General features: G+C 31.7%; 1 protein-coding gene across 2 annotated transcripts in view; it reads right to left on the bottom strand.

The window, feature by feature from the left end:
* The window catches only part of LOC143226563 (unconventional myosin-VIIa-like), a 71,905-nt gene that overhangs the window by 33,799 nt on the left and 21,669 nt on the right, over window positions 1-16,437 (bottom strand). The window contains exons 11-23 of one of the 2 annotated variants that reach the window (XM_076457685.1): window positions 16,082-16,321; window positions 11,066-11,211; window positions 10,250-10,367; window positions 9,492-9,647; window positions 9,026-9,137; window positions 8,666-8,772; window positions 7,900-8,072; window positions 6,727-6,925; window positions 4,435-4,578; window positions 2,764-2,858; window positions 2,269-2,566; window positions 1,457-1,681; window positions 222-356 (exon numbers count right to left, since the gene is read on the bottom strand). In XM_076457685.1, coding sequence (XP_076313800.1) covers window positions 222-356; window positions 1,457-1,681; window positions 2,269-2,566; window positions 2,764-2,858; window positions 4,435-4,578; window positions 6,727-6,925; window positions 7,900-8,072; window positions 8,666-8,772; window positions 9,026-9,137; window positions 9,492-9,647; window positions 10,250-10,367; window positions 11,066-11,211; window positions 16,082-16,321 — 2,148 coding nt within the window. The remainder of the gene's footprint in view (window positions 1-221; window positions 357-1,456; window positions 1,682-2,268; window positions 2,567-2,763; window positions 2,859-4,434; window positions 4,579-6,726; window positions 6,926-7,899; window positions 8,073-8,665; window positions 8,773-9,025; window positions 9,138-9,491; window positions 9,648-10,249; window positions 10,368-11,065; window positions 11,212-16,081; window positions 16,322-16,437) is intronic. The other variant, XM_076457686.1, reaches the window with a different exon arrangement.

Genomic DNA, 16,437 nt, shown 5'->3' with positions numbered 1-16,437 from the left:
AATATTAGATTTCGCACAGGCTTATATGTTAAAATGAACCAAATAAATTCACTAGTTTTTTTTTTTTTTATGAGATCAGAATGTAGCATTAAAAAATAAGGTTATAAGTTGTGGACCATTTTATCTCCATTTTGTCTGACTCCCACACACACAAAAACGAGACTTGTTTCCATGTATTTTCAAACATATTATAAAAAACATTAACATTATGACAGACTCACAATGATTTCCATTGAAGATGGAGGCAACTGACGAGTCATTGTTTTTTTATTGTTCACATTGTCCAAGCACCACTGTGTGTACCATGCAAATGAGGAATTCTGTGAATGAGCTTTCTTTAGAAATGATATGAAGTACTGAAACAAAAGAAAGATGCAAAATAAAATTTTTGCCATGTTAAAATTAACATTTTAAACTACAGATAAACACCTGTAATTAAAAAAGTTGTAATTTAACATCTCTGTCACAACCCATGAATAAACTAAACTTAACTCCACAAATATGTTTTGATGTGTCACTCTCCTGTCTACTGATGTTTTCACACTGCTATTTTATAAACTTACCATCTTACTTTCAGCATTATATTTTGTGTAATTTATGATTTATAAACACACTATTATAAACATAAGTTTTTTGTTCTGATAACTTAATCTTTAAATTGCTGTGCAAATGGTCATAAAAAACTGACACCTTAAAGCATCTCACCAAATTTTGAAATATTATGTCCCAGAAGGCACTAATTAGTAGAAATAAAATACTTTACTATTATTTAGAATTTTTCAGAAAAAAAAGTATTTGCATATAGTGGTAATGATTTTAGAGGTTTCAGCATTTCCACCTTCTCTGGAATCAATATCATAGACCTTGCTTTCTAATCTGAGCTTGACCTCTCAGGTCACTTGTTCTTCTCATCACTCTTCTTTCTCTGCTTTCAGCATAATTTCTTCTCTTCCAGTTAATATGATTTACTTTATTAAAGCATGAATTCAAAGGTATGCAGCAGCTACAAATGACACAGGCTCTGACATTCCTTTCCTAAACTTGAGTCTTTTTTTGTCTTTTTTTTTTTTTTACATTTTAAGCAGGCTCTACCACAGTGGTTTCCAACTTGTGTACAGAAACATCCAGTGAAAAAAAAAAAAAAAGTTAATGAGGGAAGTTAATTTTTCTTGAAATTTATGACTTAAATATGTGTTAGGAATAGTGAAGCTTGTTCTCCTTACACTTTAAAATTTTTGTAGAAGCTAAATGAGTAACCAATTGATATTTCTCAAAATAATTAAAGCTACACATGCTTTTCACAACAATTTTGATAATCTATGAAGTAGAAGTGTTAGAACCACTGCCAAAAGTGTACTTTATTTCTAAATAGATGTATTTTTACAAAAGATTAAGAGAAATATAAAAAATTACAATCATTTATAAAAAAACACTTCTAATTAAATGTTTCTAATACCTTGAACAGGGTTTTGCTTGGGTGAAAGGCCACTACAGAAAGACAGAGAAGGACCCAGCCACGCAAGATTGCATCTTCACAAGGATTGTTTGTAATTTGTCTAATTAACTGCACAAATATCTCATCTCTCAGTTCATCTCTGTCAATTCCATAAGCAATAATTGTCTGAATTGTTTGTATTTCACTGCCATTCTTCAAATCTCCACGTAGATATTTACATAAATCCTGCCACAAAAAAAAGTTTTATCCAAAGTGTATAATAGTTCAGTTAATAACAGCAAATTTACTTATTTATTTTTTAGTTTCTCAAAGAAAACAAAGATTTCTCAATAAGCTTTCAATAGGTTAATAATACAGCCCACAAAATTAATTATATGAAATTTTACAATTTACAAATCACAAATATTTATAAGTATTAAAAATCTCCTCTTGGATATCAAAAAAATGTATGCACATGTTAGAATATAAATCACTGGTTCCCAAACTTTTTAACTGACATCACTCTAACCCAATCACCTTAGTTTGCAGGATACCCCTTATACCACATGCACTACCATTTTGTTTCTTTATTTATGTTGTTAATTATTCTTCATTTGGTGAAACTGTTGCAAAAACCCTACCAACTTCCCATGAGACACTAATGTTGCAGCATGGTTTGGAAAAACACTGGTGTAAGCTAATACTGAGAATTTCTAGTTTTTATTCTTCAAGAGAAAAACAAGAACACTCTTTAACATATTCTGTGTTATGCAAGAAAACAAAACAAAAATTACATATGTATGCAAGATTTTTTCTAATCTCATTTATCTTACCTTAAATATAGTGCAGGCAATTGAAATATTTTCAAAGTCATAAATATGAATATGTGAGGTAGGTATCGAACAACTACTAGTGTATGTCACCATCTCATATTTAGGAACAACACTGTCTGAGGACTTTCTCCTCCGAGTCAACGTCCGCATCATGGTACCACTTACATCACGCAGATGGTCGTTAAAGTATTTCTCAGCAAACTCTATCATGTCATAATATCCTTCAACTTCATCTTCTTGGCGTCCCTTTTCTTGGGCATCTATTTCATTCAATCTCTTTTCTACTCTTTGTTTCCTCCTAACAGGTATTAAGAAGACACTCTCAGTTTACTCAAGATAGGAAAAATATAAATTTAGATAAATATCATTTTCAAAAAAAAAAATCTTATCTTCTTCAACATATTTCTTTTCCTATTAGTTAAAATTTTTGTCTTTAGTTTTATAAAACATAACTTTAATGCTACAAAAGTCATAATTACATATCAAACTAAATACCTGATTTCACGTTCTGGATCTTCATTTTTCTGAACTTGTTCGATAACAGATTTCTTTTGATTTTCATCTTCTTTCTGTTTCCAGTCAGTAATATTCTATAGTGAATAAAGTTAACACATTCATAATCAATGTAAGTTATAAAATAAACTTTAATGAGCAGAGATACTCCATGAGACCATACTACTGGATACACAGCTACAACACATACTAATATGAGACCTCCAACAAGGAGGTGGATGGTGAGATGTTTAGATCTGATGTTAATATGAAACTAGCAATATAACATAACCATTCTGATGTTAATATGAAACTAGCAATATAACATAACCATTCTGATGTTAATATGAAACTAGCAATATAACATAACCATTCTGATGTTAATATGAAACTAGCAATATAACATAACCATTCTGATGTTAATATGAAACTAGCAATATAACATAACCATTCTGATGTTAATATGAAACTAGCAATATAACATAACCATTCTGATGTTAATATGAAACTAGCAATATAACATAACCATTCTGATGTTAATATGAAACTAGCAATATAACATAACCATTCAGTACTGTACAAGCCAGTTAGAACTATCTGAAAGTTTAAACACACTGTAAGAAGATGTAACTCATTTCATAGTGTATAGGTAATATTCTGTAACTATTAAATTTGAATTAAAAGCAATATTCATCCACATCTAAAGGTTAATTGTACATGTTTTAATATTAATATAACCTTTGTACTCTAAGACTTCTAAATCAAGCATCTACCTCTATACAAAAAAGTTCAGAACTTTTACAACTAATTTCACAATTAAATTTCCCATCAGTAGAAATAAATAAGCATCTAACAGAAATAACTTACATATGAGTACATTTTATTTCTCTAAAATATGTTAAATCAGAAGATGTACTATGTATCTTTTAGGAAAAAAATTATCCATTTTATTCAAACTACAACAAAACATTATTGCCTATTTGTTATGTTCTACATGTTTCTCTGTAATAATAATAAGTTATTAATTTTCAATCATGCAGTACTGGATTCAAGAAATACAGTATTATTACTGAAATATGTTAACAAATGTTAATTTAAATCAGTGCATCAAACTAGCCAGAAATGAAATAACACAAATATAAAATAGGCCCAACCACACCAGAAGAAATGCTACACATGCTAATAGTGTCCTAGTCATGCTGTAGAAGGAATGCTACAAATACATTATAGAGACCCAACTATACTGCAGAGGAAATGCTACTAATATCCTCATGTTGCTGAGTGAAGAATGCTACAAATAATAAAAGTGCCTCAGACATGCTGTGAAAGAATTGATACAGATTCTAATAACTTCCAGTTTTGTAGTGTGAGAAATGATATAGTGTTACAAGCATGTTATTAAGAACCATTACACAAACTGAGTTATCAAACACATCGTGACAGAATATAAACAGTGTATTAAGTGACGTGTCATAAAAATAGTGTACCAATCATGCAAAAGCAGAAATAGTAAATATATTTCTCATTTCTCAGTATGTTCTAATCATATTATCATGTACTGTGTAACTGCTGGTATGAACAACTGAGGGATTAACAAATCTAGTTACTGTTAGTGTTTACCGAATATGCCATCATTAAAGTACTGTAATTGGAACATGCAACTGACTGACTTACTGGGCTGCAGGTAATGACTGGCACTTGTTTCTCGTGTAAAACTGATGGAGGTGAAGTACTCAGGGGGTTATGTTTGTAATCAAAACTTAATATTGGTTCAGGTTGTTGGCATTTTACCACTTCCTTTGGTAGTTCAAGGGACATCTGACAAAATACAATTATCATGAAGAAGAGCTGAAACAGTATGTCTAAATGCTCTACTTCCTTATAAAAAAAAACCACAAAAAACTTTGTTTTTTCATCCTAAACAGCCTAATTTATTTGATCACAACTATTATGATATCACAACACTTTCTGCACACCCATGGTTATAGAACTTTAAGGCAACCAGTCCACTCCATATAATAAGTAATCTTTTATTCTTGGATATCTATTTCTTAAGCAATAAATAGCTTTACAGCATTCTTACCTAGACATACTTTTACTGACATATTCAAAAATTTTTAAATCTCAATAACTGTTTCCTTCATTTTATATCTATGCAAACCAAATTGTTTGGAAACATATAATTAATATGTTTCCTGTTGAAATAATTTCTCTTACAATTTGAAAGTTTATAATTTCAAAATATTTTACAAAATTTCTCTTGATTCAACACTTAAATTCTGTTAGATTTCAAAATACTCCTTGATGACGAGAAACCCACTTGAAATACAAATGTGTCTCAGAACTGCTGGTATGGGTATTAACACTCTCAATGATAAGCAGAGAACAACATTTTGACTGTCCTACATCATCTCCAGGTTAACAAAGAGAGAGTTTGCAACTTACCGTTGAATCACAAGCAATCAATTCAGCCTTACACCCACCACTATACTGGTACAGGTACGTTGATGATACAATTGCTGGATTCATATCTACAGAACACACATCTAGTTTTTCAACCACATTAACTCGATACACCCCAATATTAAGTTCACCTGTGAACAGGAAAAAACTAACCAAATAGCATTTCTTAACCTCAAGATCACTAGAACCAATACACAATTCAAAACAGAAATACACAGAAAAATCACCCATACTGGATTATACATTCCCTGGGATTCAGCACATGAAACAAAAGAAAAACATAACATATTAAGAAACCATATAAACACAGCCACTAAACTATGCTCACTCGATACAATTAATGATGAAATCAACAAAATAAAACAATACTTCATCAACATCAACAAATTTCCTCAAAAAACCATGGAAAAAATTATACCCACACACACCTAGACCCACAACAAACAAACAACAATAAATCCCAACCAAGATACAACATACTACGAAACCTTATACTGCTACATTCCACGTTTGTTTTTTTGTTTATGCATTTCACATAAAGCTACTCTAGGGCTATCTGCACTAACCGTCTCTAATTTAGCAGTGTAAAACTAGACAGAAGGCAGCTAGTCATCACCACCTACTGCCAAATCTTGGGCTACTTTACCAACAAATAGTGGGATTGACCATCACCTTATAACACCTCCATGGCTGAAAGGGTGAGCATGTTTCGAGTTGAGCACCTTAACCACCTAGCCATGCTGGGCTCATACCACATGTTCCCAACATCAGTGAAAAACAACCAACATTTGGAAAAAAACGTAAAACAACATTCCAGTAAACACCAAATTTATTCAAAACTAGGCACAAAACTATGTAAAAGTCCATACTATGTAAAAAAAACTACACTGACAAACACAACACCAACATAATTTAAAAAATACAATGCAACAACTGCCACAATTTTATATTGGAGAAACAAACAGAAAAATAGAAACTAGATTCAAAGAAAAAAAAACCTTCACACATTTTTGAACACTGCAAATCAAATAAACACAACAACACTTCCTAAAATCCTGTACCCATTTGTACTCTTGTCCCTAAGATGCACCTGGCAACAGTCAGTTGCAAGCTCTCTCTTTCTGTTAACCTGAAGACGACCTAGCAAGGTCGAAACATTATTCTCTGCTTATCAATAAAGGTCAATACCTATACCAGCCATTCTGAGATACATTTCAAAATACTGTTAATTATTTGTCCTTAATTCACTCAATTTTTGACAACAACTAAATATTCTGAAAACCTTGAGAATGTACTTACAACAGTCACAACAACTTTCTCTTGTGAATAAGGATGTTTGGTTAAATTCCAAAAACCTTTATACTCTCATAGCCCATTTTTAAATTTTATTTAACTTCTCAATAGTACTGATCACTGGGAAAGGTTATCTTTGTTTTCAAGAAATGCATTTTTACCACATAGCATGATGTTGTTTGTAAAATATGCTGTGTTAAAACCAATTACCTCATCAACATCCTTTAAAAGAGCATCCATTTGATCGCTGATCTCATTCATCAGTTCATCAACTGTCACTTCTTGTTGTTGCACTGAACTCAAAAAGGAGAACATTTCGTCTAAGTCTAGAACGTCTGATGTTTCTTGTGCTCGTTGAACATTCTTCTCCACCAGAGAAGTTATGGTCACTAGCTCATCTTGAGTTTCTCTGTTTGAAACAGTTAGACGGTGGTAATAAGTGTGTACATATACTGGGAATACTTTGTATCATCATACTGTATGCAATTCTAGACTATCTTAGAATTTTCTTAGTTAATAGTAATAAGCACATTCATGGCAGAGACTGTATATCTTTATTCTATAACATACATGTCCAAGTACAGACCTACTGATTCTCACACTATAATAGATCTTCAACACTTTATGCTTTAATATAACAAAGGTCTACAAACATGTATGTATATAGTGTGCATACACACACATTTACAAAGTTCAGAAGGAAAAATACAAATAAAAAACAATACGTCTGTATTAAGAGATTAATAAAATAAAATAATTAGGTCTATACAAATTTAAACCCATAATAAATGAAACCGACCCACATACTAGACCGCATCTGCTTTCATATTTTATTTTGTAAGTTCTTGATAAAAAAAAAAATTTCTACCTATTTTTTATATTTATATTTTATTTAATTATATACATGTATATATAAAATTATGATTTATATTATTTAATTAATTTGTTAGTGAGTATTGATTTAATCTTTTAAAACTGTTGATCTCCTGTCTATAAACTGTTTTCATATTTTATTTTGTAAGTTCTTGATAAAAAAAAATTTCTGCCTATTTTTTATATTTATATTTTATTTAATTATATACATGTATATATAAAATTATGATTTATAATATTATTTAATTAATTTGTTAGTGAGTATTGATTTAATCTTTTAAAAATGTTGTACTCCTGTCTATAAACTTTCTAATTTTGACAGACTATTTTTAAATATTTAAAAATAAATATGAGTTTCTTTACTGTATACTTTTTCTCCACTCATATATTTAACAATCAAGAACATATTTCTTTAAAACCCAAGATGCTGGTAAAGAAGAAAAAGAACTGTTATGAAGATCAGTTTATGCTAATATACTTAACATTAAACAAATCAAAATATCAACTGACTTCACTGCTTTCTCCACAGCTTTTCTTTCTTCTTCTTCCAAGCTCTGACGTTCAGCTTCAAGCCTAAGTCGTTCTTCTTCTTCGAGTTGTTTTCTACGCTCCTCATCCTCTCGTCGCTTCATCTCTCGTAAAGTTGCAGCCACTTCTCGAGCAAACATTCCACGCACGTAAGCCTGAAAGGACAATATTATATTTTTATATAACTTCTTAAAAAGAATGAATTATTGAAGAAAAAACACTTTTACTGACAATTGATTTATAAAATAAACTACTGGTTAAATGAGATAGAAAAAAAAGGGACAGACATAAAATAGTGGGTTAAAAAAACAGATTACATTGAGTGTTAAGCAAGACTTATTCTTTGAAGCAGAAATTCCAGTTTCCAAAATGGTAAACTCTATTCTTCACTACTTGCTTACTTTTTTGACTAACCTTTTTAAAAAGTTTATTATATCAGAACTAACATGTAACTGGAGCAAACTGATGTTAAATATTATAGACAATGTATTCATATATCTGAAGTCCTATCCCCTGGTACTTAAAGTCCAAAATACAATTTACAATTTCCTATATATAATTTTAACTTGATATTATTTGCCATCATTGCTAAATTTCTCTACACCCAATCTTCTCAGTTTTTTGTTAACATATTTATCACAAATTTAAGAATATTTGCCCATTTTTCTTCCTTAAGATATGAAATGTGCATGTCTGTCTGTCTGTATAGACACACATGTAAGGAAAGTCTCTTAGTCCTAAAACTCACTTGTATAGTAACTGCAGCACGTCTCATACGTAGGAAATACAGCCTTTGTCGCCGACCGCTGAAATGCCTCTGGATTACTAAAGCAGCTGTTCTTTGTTGTAAAAATGCTAAACAAAAGATTTTGAAACCAATTTATCTCATAACATTGTTTAAAATTAATTCAAAGCCCTCCAAGTTTTAAAGCCAAAGTAATCAGTTTATCTTAAGCCTCGATAAAACTAAAGCAAAACCATACAAGCATAAAGTACACTAGTTTACTCCACGTATAAGACATCATGCTAAAATACTTAAGTTAATTTTGACATGTTTATTGAATCTTTTGCAGTATTTATTTAGAAAATATTAAATAACTTTTCTTACCTCTTCTCTGAACGAAACCACGCCATACGTTTTGAATGACAGTTGCCATAGCTTTGGTAAGGGCCTTTCTTTGGTCTTCCAAAGGGTCATATACAGAGTTTCTGAGAAAAACCTAGAACAGTTCAAAGTAATATACTTTATAAAATCAAATATTGTAAAAAAATAGTAACTTAAGCATGTAACTTTTTCATGCAATAATTAACAGATAAAAACATCGCAAATGACAAAACTACTACTCATTTACTTTTATCCTAAATGCAAAATAATATTTAGCGAGAAACAGTTATGTTTTTGATTTTAAAAAAAAGTTTATTTGCAAATCTGCTTTCTTTTTCAAAAATAATAAGTATGATTTCTTGTCAAACTAGGTTGTATCAAAATACTTGCATTCACTTATTCATTATATACACATAAATAATCTTGAACTTCTGGTTTAACAATACAGTTGCAATCCACTACTACAGACCTTTGTTTTTCCTATCTGCCATTCCATCTCTGGCATCCTTAAAGATTTCAGTATAGTTGCTACTGCTTCTTGAGGGTCTTTTGAGAGTACAACTTTAGATACAAGACATCGATAATTCTGAATAAAATCAGAAAATGGAAAGTGGACTGGAAAACCCTGAAATACAATATGACATACAATTAGTTATAAAATGAATACCTTAACATCACAATAAGATCTTAAAATTTAAATTAACTTGCATATATCTATATATATTTATATGTCTCAGGATGGCTGGTATGGGTATTAAAAGGTTCACTAATAAAGCACTAAGAATATTGAAACGTTGTTCTCTGCTTTATTAGTAAAAATATTAATACTCATACCAGCCGTGGTGAGATACATTTTTACTTTGAGTGGGTTTCTTATCATCACGGATAACTTGCATATGAGTGGGTTTCTTGTCATCACGGATAACTTGCATATGCATTCTTAAATTAGAATAAAAAAAATTCTTTGTATTTGTTAATAAAAAAACAATATTTAATAGTTCATTTTCAGATACATACTTTTCACAGCTAGTACAGTGCAGGACAATTCTCCCAATGAATATTAGCTTTAACAAGTAAAATTCTATATATAAATTCTTAGATATAAAAGAATGAATGAAGAACGGTTTACTCATGAAAAGGATGCCAAAAAATAAAAAGATAAACAACAATATAAACACTTTAACTTATTTGATGTAATTTAAATTTTAAAAGGTACAAGATTGTTACCTCTTTTCTTATCCGAATAATATCCACCATTCCTAAATATTTCAACTGTGTTAAAACTTCTTTAGAATCATAGTAATTTGGAGATTTTTTTTGGTTTGGTTTGATGCATCTCACATACCTAAAAAAAACACACACCAAAATAGGTAAAAAAAAACTGACATTTATCACAATGCCAAAATATTAATATGGTTATGCTTTGATACTATTACAAACAAGTGAAATAATAAAAATATTTGAGACATTCTGATTATTTATCAAAAGAATTGCTAACTGATTCTAAGAAAAGAAAAATCCCTTGTTATCAGTAATAACAACTCTAAAGTGCTAAAGTAAAAATATATTTGCACATAGCCATCCCAGTTTTGAGCTTGAACTAACAAATTAAATGGTGTGTGAATGTATGTGTGTTTGTTTATATCAAAGCCACATTGGGCTATCTGCTGTGTCTACCATAGGGGAAATGAACCCCATATTTTAGCACTTTTAAGTCCATAGACTTATCACTGTTCCATAGGAGGATGATAGTCTAGAAAAAATGCAGCTAACCAACAGAACCACTGCCAATTCATGGGCTACTCTTATCTAATTGATTAGTATAATTTGAATGGCATTCTTATAGTCCAAAAATGTGGAATACTAAATGTAATAATAGTGTAAAAATAGTGCCAGAAAATATTTTGTGATTAGAAATACACAAATTTAAATATTCATCAGCCAATATAGTTCACATAGTGAGGTTAATACTTATGTTTAATAAAAATAAAATAAAAATAAGGAACACTATTTGTTACAGAATTTTTCTTAAACTATCTTTACCATGGATCCGTACAATGCAGCACATCTACTAGGGTTGTTAGTTGATAACGAAAAGCATCTGCTACAGTGGGACGACCTTTGGTAATGGTACGTGATATTGTACTTTTTCCATCTCCTAAAGCAGCCACTTTTACTCCAAGAAGATCCTACATCATGTACAAAATGTTTACAAGTTTTTGCTTTTCTAAACTTCTTCAAGATTTTAAGTACATAATAAATTATAATTTTGGTTTCCCATTTGTTGAGGTATCACATATTTTAATAAAAATAAAATAAGAGTATCTCAGAATGCTTGGTATGAGAGTATCCTAAAACGTACCCGTTTATACTCTCATTCCTTAGACGTGTCCGTTAATGGTCACATTCAAACTTTCTTAATCTGAAGATGACCTAAAAAAGGATGAAACGTTGTTCTCTGCTTATCAATAAAAGTGTTAATACCCATACCAGCTATTCTGAGATACATTTTTATTTCGAGTGGGTTTCTCGTCATCAAGAATAAAATAAGAGTGCAATTTTTTTTTATACAAAAACTGATAACTATCCTTCTAGAATATATTACATACTGTGTACTGAACTTAATACTGTTGAAAAGTAAAGCCTACAGTCCACAGTTCGGTTGCATTTATTTTTCTATCTATTGGACTATAATACCTTAAGGAAACAAGTTTAAGAAATGTTAACATTTTACTAATCTGAAAATGTATTTCCAATGGACACACAGATATGTTATTTTCATGTGTATCTGCCTCTGAAATTTGCATAAACTAGTCGTGAACTACTTCCAACCTATATTCACATTTAATGTGAGTTGTGCTGGTGCATTATGAATTTACCATGCAACAAAAGCCTCTACCAATAAAAATGTGACATTAGTTTTCCACCAATAGGAAGGAACACAATTTCCATGCACACTAATTTCCTCTATGCACTTGGACTTGTAAAAAATTCACTCTTAATTGAAATCAGAAAAGAAAGAGCAAACTGGAAGTGAAGAAGGAAATGGAAATGTGTGAGGAGGTAAATATCTGATGAATTCTGAAATAATAACTCAGCTCACAGAAATGTTAAAATCACACATTAAAGTGGTGATAAGTTGGTGCAAAACTTTGTCTAAATGAGATCCTTTCAGAAAGTGCTTGAAAAAAAATTCAACTGAGAGTGACACCTGATAGCAGGGACTCCTTAGGGTCACATCTGTGGGAGATTGCATCACGCCTCAATGAAGATATGCTCCTCATCTGCAACTGAAAGTTGGAGAGGTAAAAGAGCTCAGTGTTGTAGAATTGGGGAATATTTGTACAGGGCAAATTAAGCACCTGCACATAAGCAATCAACAAGCCAACACGTGTAGTGTGGTTAGGGCATGATCATACTGTAAGACTGTTCTCACCTGGCTCTATCAGTTTAACTCTGACTGCAGTATGGGAGCACAGTAGGTATTTGAAGGGTGACCTATATTACAGAGTCACTACTGTCTTACCGTATCATGCTAAGCTCAACTGGTGACGATTTTTCATTGTCCGTCATTCCAATGAGTAAAAACTGATAAGTAACAAGGGTCTCCCATGTTCTGTTTGAAAAAAAATGGGAAAAGTTTGCACCAAAGATACTCAAAGACATGCTCAAATCCCCATCTGACCATCAGCAAAAAAGGTGTTTTACTAGAGACAATGTAATGAGTAATTTTAAAAGCAAGCAAGCTCAAGCCAAAGAAGTAGACAGTCACTTTTCTGGTGCTCTTTTTCATAATAGTCTATGGAATTAGTACAGTCTGGATCAGACAATTCAGTACATTTATATACCACAAGTAGTCTTGAGAAACATCCCATAGTGGGCATTTATAAAGCCAGGGCAAATGGGCTGAACATTTTCTGTTATACTGGTCCAGAGCAGATTTTGGGAAGTATGCATACCCTGGAAGGCAACACCAGCCACCTGGTTGGAACCTGACTGGTATAAAAGAGGAAAAGTAAAAACAACCATCTCAAAGATGGTGGGTTGATTGAAGACTGGCATTCAGGGGAAGTCAAAATCCCATGGGCAATGAAACAGACAAATAATGTAACTATCAAGTGATAATCATGTGGAGAATCATCTATATCTCATCTAAAGACTGGTGAACATGTGAAGCAAGAGAGTTATTAAAGTGATAAATCTTATGAAAAGAAATGCTAAACAGTATATGAGCACCTACATCCAGAAAATCATAAATCACCCAGAGGAACTGATAGACTCATCCAGCAAGGGTAGTAGAGGAAAGGTCTCCACAAGAAAAGGAATCCTAGGGTAGTAATAAATGAGGGCAGGGACTTTTAAAGGCACCAATTTGTTGTAACTAACATTGAACAGCTTGAACTGGACATAGCAGCTGATATGGGCCTGAATTATAAGAGATGGAAGAGAGAAAAAAGAAATAGTAAGAATACCTTCCTATGAGGCAGAAGTCCAAGGAACAGCAATAAGTTTAAGCACATCTATGTAGGGACCACAAAGAGGCAAGAGTAAAACCCTGGAAAAAGGTTGTATATCCTCTCAATAGCATGTTTGTCTAAGAGATTTTATACTGCAACCTCAATATGTGGAAGCTATACTTAGTCTGAAGGAGAAGAAAAATAAATAGGAAGAGAAGTAAAGAGAAAGTTCACATGTAAAAATTTGAAGTACTCAACTGTACAAGAAAAGTAAAGAAACATCTGTGAACCAAGACAAAAGGCACCCACTGAGCCCTATCCAACAGGACAGTCACCAATAAGCCTGCAACAAACCTGATGATGGGTAGTATGAGGACAGGAAGAAGAATCTCTGTAAAGTGGAACAAGAAGATTAGGATTAGGGGCAGACAAAGTCAGTTTAGGGGCAAGAGTGAAAGGGTAAGGTGGTGAAAGGCAAGAAACCAACAAATATATGGAAGACTGGTGTTAGCCTGCTTTGGTCCTGAACTCCAGTAAATCAAAAACACTACTGAAAACAACAAGATGAAGAAAGGAATCCTGATAAAGAACATGCATACATGAAATAGTTTGTTGAATAGTGTATCCTGTCTCAATGGGAGTGGAATCAAGTGAACAGAGAAAGGACAGAATATGTAGTATTGTGGTAAAAAGAATGGAAAAAAAATAACTTCTGAAAACCCTTCTGGAGCACAATGAAGCACCTTAGATATGAAGTGTATGGAGAATGTTTAATGGAGGAAGAAAGTGAAAAAAAGACAAGATGCAAAACTGGACATTTGAGAAAGAAGCAGAAGATAGGAAGTCTCTTCACAAACAGATAATAGATATTTCAAAGCCTGAGAATCTAGGAAGAGAAAGGGAATATGGCTGAAAGTTAGGACATGGTAATCAAGAAGGCAAAGAAGATGAAACATATGGGTATGATGTAATGTTGTTTGAAAAAGGAATCAGCAAGAACTCAGATTTCAGGCAAGGGAGGAAACATTACACAATAACAATAGGTGGGATTAAGGAACAAAGAATGGGTGTAAATAATAAGACACAGAACAAGGAGAATAAAAATAACTTACACAAGAAATCAAGTCATGAAACAGTGTGGAGAGTTGAAGATTTTATTTGACCAAGCCAAGTTCAGGAGGAGGATAAAGGTGATGAAATCTATCTTCCTCCTGTTCAACCTCAAACTGTTCCAACTATTTATTTTTTATTATTTTGACCTTCCAGTCATGCTTAGCTAACATTACATAACTTGCACTGATGAGGTGCATGTGCACTCATGTTACCATATTCAGTTACATTAAACTAACATTTAACCTTTACAAAGTGACTGTCTTGACTGGGTTTCAGTGGATAGTGTTTTGTAATATACAGTCACATTCCGATTATTATACATTATATGTCTAAATAGATTATTACTATTTAGAAACAAATTATTAAACTTATTTATCTTAAAAGCTAGTCTTCTAACTAAAACCTTTAAACTTATTTGTTGCTGAACATGGGTTGATAAGCCTTTTAAGATTTCACACGCAGAGGAAGTGAAATAAAAAATTTGTAAGGTTTAAAATTTACAGTTGAAAAACGAAAAAAAAAACATCGTAAATTACTATATTAATACCACAGAATTCCACTATAATTTAACAAGCTTATATTTAGCTGTATTTAGGTCTAAGAAAAATGAAACTTTGAGCAGACTAAAGACAACCTATCTCATTGAACTCTTGGTTCAGAGGGATGTAGGAGCCTTTTAACAGATTAAAATGCATGAGAAAAACCAATAAGCTGCCAACTGGTTATTCACACTCATATCTTGAAGTAAGCCTATACAGGGACCATTTCCAAAAATGGATAGAGGTAAATAGGACCACTATGTTTGATTAAGTACATAAGCCACATCTTAGAAAAATAAAAGATATGAGGATTTTCATTTTATATTCTCGCTTGTCAATATTGGTAATTTGAGTTCATAGTTTGTACAAAACTATAGATTTAGTATTTTGACATCACAAAAATCAATATTTAGGTGTATGTTCTTTTAATTTTACTTTTAAATTAAAAAATTAACTCATTTATAATATTAATGTTTAAATTATAATCTACACTTTCATACCAAACTTATTAACATAAATTCTTAAAATTGTAGCTCAATAAAATTTTAAAAGAAAGTACACAAATACAAGACATTTGACCTTTGATCCATTGTGAAAGGGTTAATAAGTGTCAAGGAGAAAATGAAGTTATTTGAAGTGAAAGTGCACAGAGGAAGTAACTGCATATGGAGGTTGCATAATGCTCTATTAGTGGAGGGCTATTGTTGCATTCAAAGCAACAGCACAGTTCACATTACACATGTGATTTTAAATGGGACTTAGTTCAAAGTTAGAGGCATACAAATCTCATTGGAAGATGTATGAGGGAAATGGCATTCCTCTGTGCAGAAGTAAGATATCACCTTCAAAAGCAAACTTTTAGCTTTGCATAAAATGCAGCTATAACTTATTTCACTTTCATTAAAAGATATTGCTGATTTCAAAACTTTTCATTCTGAAATTTTACTGACCTGGAAATTTGTGAGATCTTTAACTAAGGCATTAGAAGAAAACTGCATTAAATCAAACAGTTGATCTTGTTGCACATCTTTATTCTTCTCCAAAAATCCATCAACAGTATAAACAACTTCACCAGCATAATGATTAACACCAAATTCAATATCCCATCGTCGACGGTCATCTCCTCGAACGTAGTTTGGGTGAGAAGCAAATTCCTGATGTAACTTGTTCACGTAGCTAATATCAGTGCCCTTTTAATGAAAGCAGATATAACTTCTTATTTGATACAATTGTTTGATGCTTTGTCATTATTACTATGAGAGTGTCTTACTACCTACAGAAATGCAAACATTTCAAACAAATTTAT

This window comes from Tachypleus tridentatus, chromosome 9 (assembly GCF_004210375.1).
Source record: "Tachypleus tridentatus isolate NWPU-2018 chromosome 9, ASM421037v1, whole genome shotgun sequence".
NCBI classification, from domain to species: Eukaryota; Metazoa; Arthropoda; class Merostomata; order Xiphosura; family Limulidae; genus Tachypleus; species Tachypleus tridentatus.
Note: the sequence above shows the minus strand (reverse complement) of the source record. Positions and strands in the feature narration are given on the sequence as shown.